This window comes from Stegostoma tigrinum, chromosome 17, assembly GCF_030684315.1.
Source record: "Stegostoma tigrinum isolate sSteTig4 chromosome 17, sSteTig4.hap1, whole genome shotgun sequence".
NCBI lineage: Eukaryota > Metazoa > Chordata > Chondrichthyes > Orectolobiformes > Stegostomatidae > Stegostoma > Stegostoma tigrinum.
In genome coordinates, this window is record NC_081370.1 from 34,087,630 (window position 1) to 34,098,833 (window position 11,204).

General features: G+C 43.2%; 1 protein-coding gene across 4 annotated transcripts in view; it reads left to right on the forward strand.

Annotated features, from left to right (window-relative positions):
- LOC125459438 (nucleobindin-2-like) overlaps positions 1-11,204 on the forward strand; it is a 63,260-nt gene extending 52,056 nt beyond the window's left edge. For 3 of the 4 annotated variants that reach the window (XM_048545896.2, XM_048545898.2, XM_048545897.2), the window contains exons 10-13: positions 1,165-1,254; positions 5,195-5,365; positions 8,802-8,886; positions 10,434-11,204. In XM_048545896.2, coding sequence (XP_048401853.1) covers positions 1,165-1,254; positions 5,195-5,365; positions 8,802-8,886; positions 10,434-10,543 — 456 coding nt within the window. In that variant the 3' untranslated portion in view covers positions 10,544-11,204. Of the gene's footprint in view, positions 1-1,164; positions 1,255-5,194; positions 5,366-8,801; positions 8,895-10,433 lie in introns of those variants that run through there. The other variant, XM_048545899.1, reaches the window with a different exon arrangement.

An 11,204-nucleotide genomic window follows, 5' to 3' on the forward strand; every position in this document is an offset into this window, starting at 1 on the left:
CCAAGGCATGCATACTTGAATGTAACTAGAGAATGACTGGCACTCATCAAATCAGATTCTTCAAGTTTTCTGAAATATGCTCAGTTGATCTGCAAAGTTCACTTTGTACCTCTTTAATTTTTACCTTATCAAATTCTGAACTTCTAGTTTGCAGATGCTGTCCATCACTTTCTCTTTTAAAATTGCTATTATCATCTTGTTTCACTAAATAACCTGCCACTATCTTATTTGTCCTCTTGCATTGTCCCATGTCAATTCCCTTTCATCCCTGTTCACTTGAACTTATCATTTTAGCTGTACGTCTGTCTTTTCCTAAAATACAGTTTGGTTCACATTTTACTGGCAGAACCAAGACCATCCTGGACATTCTGTGAAACTCAATCTAATGATCATCTCCACATTCAAACATTCGCCAAAACTTCCTCCATTTGAATTTTGGAAAGACAATTGATAGTTTTAGGTCCACATTGTGGAATTCGCTCCCTTGCCAATTTTGACCAAGGGAGATGTTTAGAACATGTGCTATCCAGCACCAGATTCCTTACTTTTTTCTTTTAAACTTCACCTGGCTCTACAGTGATCTCACTCCCACTGCGACCGAAATCTTTAACCACACTTTTACCTAGACGTAATTTTCTCCATCTTTTGTTGACCTCTATCAAACTCTTCCAAAGCTCAGACATAAGTAAACTTTTTTTTAATGTTATCTGTTATCTGATCCTTGCTGATCTACACTATTCTCAATGCACTGAATTTCACTGCTTCATCTTAATTTTCAGGTACATCTTGCTCCTATCTTAACCTTTATAGGGAACCCCTTAGATTTTCCAGCTCTTCCTGTACCCTTTTTTCTTTTCTTCTGCTTTATTTATACATCTCCCTCCTGTATTTGGCATAATTTTCTGCATTGCTCAGTATGCCTTGCATTATGTCTTTAAAACATGCCTTGAAACCCACCAATTTTGACAAACTTGTGTTTATTTTTCTGCACTCTGACAGCAAAGCTGACCATATTCCACTTTTAATTCAAAAGATCTGAAAAATTTCCTCTGTAACTCTTGTAGGTGTTTTTTTTTGTTCAACGTACTATACTAAAGTAAATTGTAGTTGTGTTCAATATTTTAAACTTCAAATAGTACAACAAACACATTTTGGTCTTTTCAGATTGATACAAACAAAGACCGATTGATATCAGTTGATGAATTTTTAACTGCTTCAGAAAAGAAGGAGTTTGTGGATGCAGATAATTGGGAGGTAAGGAGTCACATAACACAAATGGAACAGATCTCATTTAATCTGTGATTCTCTCAACCATTATGGTTTCTGGTGGTTGGTTAGCGTGAGGGAAATGAACACTTTTTTTCATTTCTTGCATGATAGCCTATCTGTAATATAGCATTAGTTAGAGCTCAGTTTTCAGTGTTCCTTTGTTGAATAGAAATTTATTGTTGCTGTAACTTTACATGAAAAAATACAGTGAAAAGTTTTGTAAGCCCTCCCACCACAATATGTACATCAATTTCAGAAGTCATAATAACAAAACAGAAGTAAAATTAGGATAGAGTTTATGACTGTTCAGTTAAAAGCTCCTGGGTTCTGGGAAAGCCGATTTAAGGAATGATGCAATGCCTTGAAGATGTAGCCGGAATGATACTGCCGTGCCAGACCATTGGAATACTGGGCTGGAGACCTATGTCAAAGGTGACCACCATGCTGGATCAAGGTGCTGTGCTATTCCAAGACTGCTACTACTACTTCAAGTGCTCAGGCCTAGCTGCGGACCTGGAGCTTTGGTCTAGCCTGTCAGACCAGGACCTTTTCCTTGCTCCCTGGGAGACACTGTGCTTGGGTAGAGCAGTGTCTGACTCGACCTAGTGTTGCTGCGGCTGCAACTGGAGACCTCTTCCTTCACCCACCACTCTCCAGGCGTAAAAGGAAAGAAAATGAAGAGGAAAAGAATAGACAGAAAGAGAATGCTGGACGAGCCCCAAACTGACCCCACCTGCTCTGCTGCCATCTTGAAATTGCTCTGTGACAGTAAGATTGTACCACCAGCAGTCTTGGGAAAGTAATGGACTCTTGGGGAAATAGAACAGACTGCTCAATCGCTTGACTCTCTGAACCTTATTATGTTTAATAAAGATGACTGGACAAAGAAATGAACCTATCTCATTATTTTAAAATGGCTAGTAATTGTGAACTAACTAACCTTCATGGAGTTAAAGTCAAAATAAATAGCAGTTAGTTAACTGTGATAATGGGAACTGTAGATGCTGGAGAATCCAAGATAATAAAGTGTGAAGCTGGATGAACACAGCAGGCCAAGCAGCGTCTCGGGAGCACAAAAGCTGACGCTTCGGGCCGAGACCCTTCATCAGAGAGGGGGATGGGGTGAGGGTTCTGGAATAAATAGGGAGAGAGGGGGAGGCGGACCAAAGATGGAGAGAAAAGAAAATAGGTGGAGAGGAGAGTATAGGTGGGGAGGGGATAGGTCAGTCCAGGGAAGACAGACAGGTCAAGGAGGTGGGATGAGGTTAGTAGGTAGGAAATGGAGGTGCGGCTTGAGGCGGGAGGAAGGTTTGGGTGAGAGGAAGAACAGGTTAGGGAGGCAGAGACAGGCTGGGCTGGTTTTGGGATGCAGTGGGGGAAGGGGGAGATTTTGAAGCTAGTGAAGTACACATTGAAACCATTGGGCTGCAATTGATACCGTTGGGCTGCAGGGTTCCCAAGCGGAATGAGTTGCTGCTGTTCCTGCAACCTTCGGGTGGCATCATTGTGGCACTGCAGGTGGCCCATTATGGACATGTCATCTAAAGAATGGGAGGGGGAGTGGAAATGGTTCGCGACTGGGAGGTGCAGTTGTTTATTGCGAACCGAGCGGAGGTGTTCTGCAAAGCGGTCCCCAAGCCTCCGCTTGGTTTCCCCAATGTAGAGGAAGCCACACTGGGTACAATGGACACAGTATACCACATTGGCAGATGTGCAGGTGAACCTCTGCTTAATATGGAAAGTCATCTTGGAGCCTGGGATAGGGGTGAGGGAGGAGGTGTGGGGGCAAGTGTAGCATTTCCTGCAGTTGCAGGGGAAGGTGCCGGGTGTGGTGGGGTTGGAGGGCAATGTGGAGCGAACAAGGGAGTCACGGAGAGATTGGTCTCTCCAGAAAGCAGACAAGGGTGGGTATGGAAAAATGTCTTGGGTGGTGGGGTCGGATTGTAGATGGCAGAAGTGTCGGAGGATGATGCCTTGTATCCGGAGGTTGGTGGGGTGGTGTGTGAGAACGAGGGGGATCCTCTTTAGGCAGTTGTGGTTGGGGCGGGGTGTGAGAGATGTGATGCGGGAGACGCGGTCAAGGGCGTTCTCGATCACTGTGGGGGGAAAGTTGCGGTCCTTGAAGAACTTGGACATCTGGGATGTACGGGAGTGGAATGCCTCATCGTGGGAGCAGATGCGGCAGAGGCGGAGGAATTGGGAATAGGGGATGGAATTTTTGCAGGAGGGTGGGTGGGAGGAGATGTATTCTAGGTAGCTGTGGGAGTCGGTGGGCTTGAAATGGACATCAGTTACAAGCTGGTTGCCTGAGATGGAGACTGAGAGGTCCAGGAAGGTGAGGGATGTGCTGGAGATGGCCCAGGTGAACTGAAGGTTGGGGTGGAAGGTGTTGGTGAAGTGGATGAACTGTTCGAGCTCCTCTGGGGAGCAAGAGGCGGTGCCGATACAGTCATCAGTGTAACGGAGGAAGAGGTGGGGTTTGGGGCCTGTGTAGGTGCGGAAGAGGGACTGTTCCACGTAACCTACAAAGAGGCAGGCATAGCTGGGGCCCATGCGGGTGCCCATGGTCACCCCCTTTTTCTGTAGGAAGTGGGAGGAATCAAAAGAGAAGTTGTTGAGGGTGAGGACGAGTTCAGCTAGGCGGATGAGGGTGTCGGTGGAGGGGGACTGGTCGGGCCTGCGGGACAGGAAGAAGCGGAGGGCCTTGAGGCCATCTGCATGCGGAATACAGGTGTATAGGGACTGGACGTCCATGATGAAAATGAGGTGTTGGGGGCCAGGGAATTGGAAGTTCTGGAGGAGGTGGAGGGCGTGGGTGGTGTCACGGACGTAGGTGGGGAGTTCCTGGACCAAAGGGGAGAAAATGGAGTCCAGATAGGTGGAGATGAGTTCGGTGGGGCAGGAACAGGCTGAGACAATGGGTCAACCAGGGCAGGCAGGTTTGTGGATTTTGGGAAGAAGATAGAAACGGGCCGTGCGGTGTTGGGGAATAATAAGGCTGGAGGCTGTGGGTGGGAGGTCACCTGAGGTGTTGAGATCGTGGATGGTTTGGGAGATGATGGTTTGGTGCTCGGGGGCGGGGTCATGATCGAGGGGGCGGTAGGAGGTGGTGTCGGAGAGTTGGCGTTTGGCCTCGGCGATGTAGAGGTCAGTGCGCCATACTACCACTGCACCACCCTTGTCTGTGGGTTTGATGGTGAGGTTGGGGTTGGAGCGGAGGGAGCGGAGTGCTGCCCTTTCTGCGGGGGAGAGGTTAGATGGCATGTCCATCATGGGCCTCCTGCAGTGCCACAATGATGCCACCCGAAGGTTGCAGGAACAGCAACTCATATTCCGCTTGGGAACCCTGCAGCCCAATGGTATCAATGTGGACTTCACCAGCTTCAAAATCTCCCCTTCCCCCACGGCATCCCAAAACCAGCCCAGTTCGTCCCCTCCCCCCACTACACCACACAACCAGCCCAGCTCTTCCCCTCCACCCACTGCATGCCAAAACCAGTCCAACCTGTCTCTGCCTCCCTAACCTGTTCTTCCTCTCACCCATCCCTTCCTCCCACCCCAAGCCGCACCTCCATTTCCTACCTACTAACCTCATCCCACCTGCTTGACCTGTCCGTCTTCCCTGGATTGACCTATCCCCTCCCCACCTATACTCTCCTCTCCACCTATCTTCTTTTCTCTCCATCTTTGGTCCGCCTCCCCCTCTCACCCTATTTATTCCAGAACCCTCACCCCATCCCCCTCTCTGATGAAGGGTTTAGGCCCGAAGCGTCAGCTTTTGTGCTCCTGAGATGCTGCTTGGCCTGCTGTGTTCATCCAACAGTTGGTTAACTCTTCCTTGCTTCCATAACCAGTAGTTATCTGTAGGTTATGAGATGCTTGTCTATTTCATTTCCTTGTGCTTTTAATGCATACTGTTGTTCAGACTCTAGATGAACAAGAGCTTTATTCAGAAGATGAGCTGCAAGAGTTTGAGAGACGGCTGTCTCAGCAGGAGCATGAACTGCAAATGAAATCTGATGATCTTTTGAAACAGCGTGAAGCACTGCAGCTTCAACAAGACCAGCTGCAAGCTCAGAAATTTGAGTTCCAGCAGGTAAATCTTTTTTTGTTTGTTTGAGTTCTTCTTAAATGCAGCTATTCTATTTGCCTCATCTATCCCTTTGGCAGTGAGTTCCAGATTCTAACTGTTCTTTGCTGATGAACTTCAGGACTTGGCCCAAAAGTTTTCACCTTGTAAATTGGGTATAATCTTTGGTCAGGAGAGGGCGCTGGTTGCCTTCTGAACTCATGACAAGAAATACAACCTACTTACGAGCAAATGTGACAGTAGCCGTCCTAGATTATGAGGCAGGGAGACTTCAGGGGAATGGCTTCCAGAGCTTTAGGGTTGAAGGTCTGGCTGCTATTAGTTAAGTAATTAAAAATATGAATGCTGAAGTGGCCAGAATTGGAGGAGCACAGATTATAGAGCTGGTGGGCTTGGGCTATGAAGAATTTTTATGTGAGATTGATGTAAAATCAGGAGGTTGGAACATACAATTGCATTTGATTGCTGCTGCAGTTGAGGTGAATTCTGGTGAATACCAAAATCAAGCACTGAAACAGCATAGAAATAGAAATAGCTCATTTAAATTCTCTGCTTGGGAGACAATCATCTCACCTGCCAGCTGCCTCCTGAGCCTGATTGTATAGAATTCTGTTCAAATTGCCTTCATGTTTCGCGCCAACCAAAGATTTTCCACCCAGTCTAAGCAAAAGTCAACACTTTTTTAAGATGCTGTAGCCACGCAAAAAATCCTATGTGGCCCCATGCTGAAGGGAGTGTCCAAAAGGATTGAAGAATATTAGCAGCAAGGGAATGACTGACGACCAAGCAGACATTGTGAACTCTGGCCTATTTTAATTTGGATTTTTTTTAAGAACTCAGTACATGCAGTCTGAAGGAAAGATATACATCGGGAAGTGATCATTTAAAAATTAACCATGGTGCAACCAACTGAGGGCTAGGTGAATAAGGAAGGGGAACCAGTTCATCTCTCACCTGGGTGCTTAGGTTGGGGTATCCCGTTTGGAACTATAATGAATTGTGGAACTGCACCCAAGTGTCGAGTTGTGACCATGTAAATGCATGGAATGTAGGAAATAAGATTGTCGAGTTACGGATGCAAATTGCTATTTTGAAATATGATGTTGTGGTCATAAGATATCTTGTGTCAATAAAGAGCGAGACTTCACTGGGGAATTGAAACTTCAATGGAGAAAGATGTTGCGACAATTATCACAATTCTGTAAGTTTTAAGATAGGCATAGATAAGAATAAGACTGGTCCTCAGGTGAAAATGCTAAATTGGGTAAGGTTAATAACAAGAGTAGAGGCGGGAACTAGAGAAATTAGACTGAGGGCAACTGTTTGAGGATAAATCCACATCTGACATTTGCGAGAGTTGGTCAGAGTTCAGGATCAACATGTTCCTGTGAGGCTGCGAGTTAAGGATGGCAAGATTAGGGGAATGTGGGTGATAAGTGATATTGAAAGATTAAGGAGAATGCCAGAGTGTGTGTCTGTGTGTATATTTAAAAGGAGCAGGAGGGTACCCAAGGATTAGAGAGAGGTAGATTAATATTCTCGGCATTTGAGGAAGAGATGGTGTTGGATGTCTTCAGAAGCATTACTGTAGATAAGCCCTGATGGGATTTATACCAGGTACTGAAGGAGGCAAAGGAGGAAATTGTTGGGGCCTTGGCAGACATCTTTGTTTCCTCTTTAGGCATAGACAAGGTCTCAGAAGATTGGAGACCAGCCAATGTTGCTCCTTTTGTTTAAGAAGTTCAAAGGGATAATCTAGAAAATTTATAGGTCAGTGAGCTTTATATCACAGCTAGAAAAATTATCATAGAGATCCTTAGGGACATGATTTACTCGTATTTGGGAAAAAGAATAGACTTATTAGGCATAGTCAGCAAGATTTTGTACATGTGAGATCTTGTCTCACAAATTTGATTGCTTGTTGAGAAAGTCATGAAGGTGGTTGGGGTAGGGCAGTGGATGTTGTCGACATGGACATTACTAAATTACATGGACAAGATGTCTCACTGACGGATGACCCAGAAAATTAAGTCTACAGTGATTTGGCAAGTTGGCTTGGCCATTGACAGGGTGTAGTTGTGTTGAAGTGTTTCTGTCTGTAACCAGTGGTTGTCTGCAAGGCTCAGTGCTGGGACCACTTTTGTTTGTAATATATGTAAATGATTTGCATTAAAATTTAGGTAGTCTGATTAGCAGGTCTGCATATGGTACAAAAATTTGTAGAGCTGTGAAAAGTTCAGAAGGTTGTCAAAGGATACAGCAGGATATAGATCAGTTGGGAAGTTGGAGAAATTGCAGATGGAATTTAGTCTGGATAAGTGTGAAGTGATGCAGTTTGGGAGGTCAGATGCAAGAGGAAAGTATAAGTAAATGGCAGTACCCTTAGGAATGTTGATTATATAGGGGGATCTTGAGGTGTAAGTTCATAGCTCCCTGAAAGTGACAACACAAGTGGATAAAGAAGGTGTACAACATGCTTGCCTTCATCTGTCAGGGCATTGAGTGTAAAAGTTGGCAAATCATGTTACAGATGTATAAGACTTTAGTCAGGCCAAGTTTTGGAGTGTTGTGTGCGGTTTCAGTTGCCTCATGATAAGAAGGATGTGGAGGTTTTAGATAAGGTATAGAAGAATTTTGCGAGGAGGTTACCTGCTGAGAGATCTTGATCTGCATTGAAGGTGGCAACACAAGTGGAGAGAACAGTTAAGAAAGTATACCGTTTCCTAGGTTTTATTATTGGGACATCGAGTGCAAGAGAAAGGAGGTTATCCTAAACCTGTCCAATATATTTATTAGACCTCACCTGGAGAATTGTGTATTGTTCTGAACACCATACTAACATGAAGGATGTGAACCCATAGGAGAGAGAACAGAAGAGGTTTACAAGAATAGTTGAAATAATGAGAAACTTCAGTTATGAAGACCGCCAGAGAGAATGAATCTGTTCTCATTTGAGAGATGAAGACTAAGAGGAGATCTGATAGAAGTTTCAAAATCATGACTAAGAAAAATTTATTGTAGATAGGTTGATATGGAACATTGCAACATATAGCACTGTCCTTCATTGATGTCTGACTTATGAATAAGAGTTTCTTTTGATGTTGATCAACAGCATAAGACTCAGAGTCTAAAAATTGTGTCTGTAAGAAATTTGAATGATGAACACACACAAAAAAAACCTGAGCCCATTATTTGGATGAAGCACTGGATTTTTTCATCACCATCTAGAGCTGGCACTGCTTAAAACATGGAAGTAGAAAAATATCCATGCTCTTGCATCTGCATTACCCACTGGTCAATTCAATAACGGTTGATTAGTTGTGGAAGCTGGATGGGATTTTGTTGTGCTCCCTGTGATTGCTAGTTAGCTTCTTGGGCAAAATTATCACACAAACTGTAACTTCTAAAATAGGTTGACTTGTTTTAATATCAAATCTAATAGGCTGTACAGCATCTGGAGCAGCAAAAACAGACACAGCAGGCTCATCCTCCAGCAGGACCAAACGGAGAACTCCAGTTCCACCAAGGTTTGTAACTTGCTGTTAAGACCATGCGACCAACAAATGTTTATCTGCTTTCTTTTGCACAGTTGTACTTAAATGGCTATTAAATAGTCTGATGCAAAATTTTCTTTCTCTTATTAACATCATCAAATGAAAGTTGTTTTGATGTGAAACTAAAAGAAATGCCACACCTATCACTTTCTCTAAATCTATTATGTTGAGAATAAAATCTTCAATGAAAGAGGTACGAGGAACAAGAGAATTTGGTACAGAAGGTGTTTATACATGCATCAGTAAAAGATGGTGCACAGATACAAAAATGTTATCAAAGGTCAGTAAACAATGGACTTCCAATCACGGAATTTGGAACAAAAGCTGAGATAATGCTGCTTCAAGTGTACAGTGCAATCATCTGGCCCCATCAGGATGATTGTATCTAGTCTTTAACATTGCACCTTTAAGAAGGATAGATCATCGTTGTCGTGAGCATAGCTCAAATTCAGAATACCAGAATTTCAAGTTCATCTATGAGGATTGGTGGATAAATTTGGCTTGTTTCCCTTGCCTTTCACTATTGTGGGGGTCATCTAACTAATTAACGTAATGAGGGAGATGCAAAAGTTTTATCTCCTCAGTTGGAGAAGTCCAGAACAATGAGGGAGAATTGTAGAGTTAGATCTCTGATTGAAATCAGGATGTAGTTTCTCATCACAGTGCATTGAAAATTGGAATGCTCTTCCCCAAAGAGGCTTTAATTTCTTGGTCATTTTTTTCAAGACTGAAATCAACAGATGTTTTTTGGGAAGGGTATAATGGAATGAGATTAATGATAAGTAAACAGAGTTGAACTCCATATCACCCTCCATCTAACTGAAAATGATTTCTAATCAATTTTTTGGACAAATTATTGCATACCTCCTGGGCAGGGGAAACTTGTGCTCTGACATTCTAACCCAGAGGTAAGGACAATACCACTATGATATAAGCACGTTGATCTACAAGAATGAAGTGACAGTTCCAAAATACTGAGTGATCCACACCTTAATCTGCGTTCCAAAATAAAATAAAATTGTGTACTTCCACCAGTGGAAATGAATAGATATTTTCTAATCAACCTGTTGAGTGATGTTATGATATGCCATGGAGTCAGTGAGACTTGAAGCTGTACCTCTTAGTACATAGTCTAAAGTCACACGACAAAAGGTTTATTTGAAACCACAAGCTTTTGAAGTGCTGCTCCTTTGTCAGGCAAAGTGTTTTTGTCTGATTCTAACCTGGTGTTGTGCGACTTCTTATTTTGTTCACCTTAGCCCAACACCAGCACCAGTTCAGGGATGTCATCCAGTGGAAATGAATAAGACAAAGTATAAAATACTCACACTTGATTTGCATTGGCATTCAATATATCCAACTGGCTCCAGTGGATTAAATCTTCAGCAGTTGTCAGAGCAAGCACCATGCTGACAGCAATATTTGAAGGCCCTGTTTTGCATATTCGGTGGTGTTGATTTCCTCTTGTGCTGAAATGTTAACTCACTGATCTTGGTTGTGTTGCATATTTGCTTTCATAGAAAAAGAACATGTAGCTCCTCCAGGAAATGTGCAAGCTCTGCCTCCAGGCCATGATCAGCCACAAGATTTAAACCAACCAGCACCTGGTCAAGATCAACCTCAACAATAATCACTGTGCCTCCAGGATTTGGACTAGCACATAAGTTCCTGATTGGCTTTTTGGGTCCACATGATCATTACTCCAATCTAATTTTTTTTATTGTTGTTTATTCCCGTTAATGTTGCACATTACGCAGAGACCACTGACTGCAAGCATTTTCTTCAAGGGGTTACTGAAACACTTGTGCAGATATTTCGTTATACAACAAAGGTGATTAACTTATGATAGTGAGCAGAATTCACTTGAAAGCCCAAAACTGAGATCTGAGATTTACTTTTGAATTGTAATAGAATAGAACAGTTGCAATTGAGCATCAGGAAAAATATATTTGTCCTGTTGTTGGTATAGTTCCTTTGTGGGATTTTGGAGAGAATGCTTGGTGTACTAATTAAAATTGAGGTGGTTCCTGGGATTTGGTTAAAGATGAACTAAGACATTTGGGTTAGTATTTTAGGCTTGTAATTAAAATAGCTATTCATTTTATATGTGAGATATTGTGTTAAAGATTGCAGAGTATGATCACTGCTGGTCTGTCTTCTTGGCTTTAGCTATCTCCAGCTACAATTAATCTTTTTCAATCTTGGTCCTCAATGTCATATCTTGGTCAACATTGTTTTGGAATGATTATGTCAGCTGGAAAAGTAAAGGGGTGGGCTTTTATTCAAGTGCA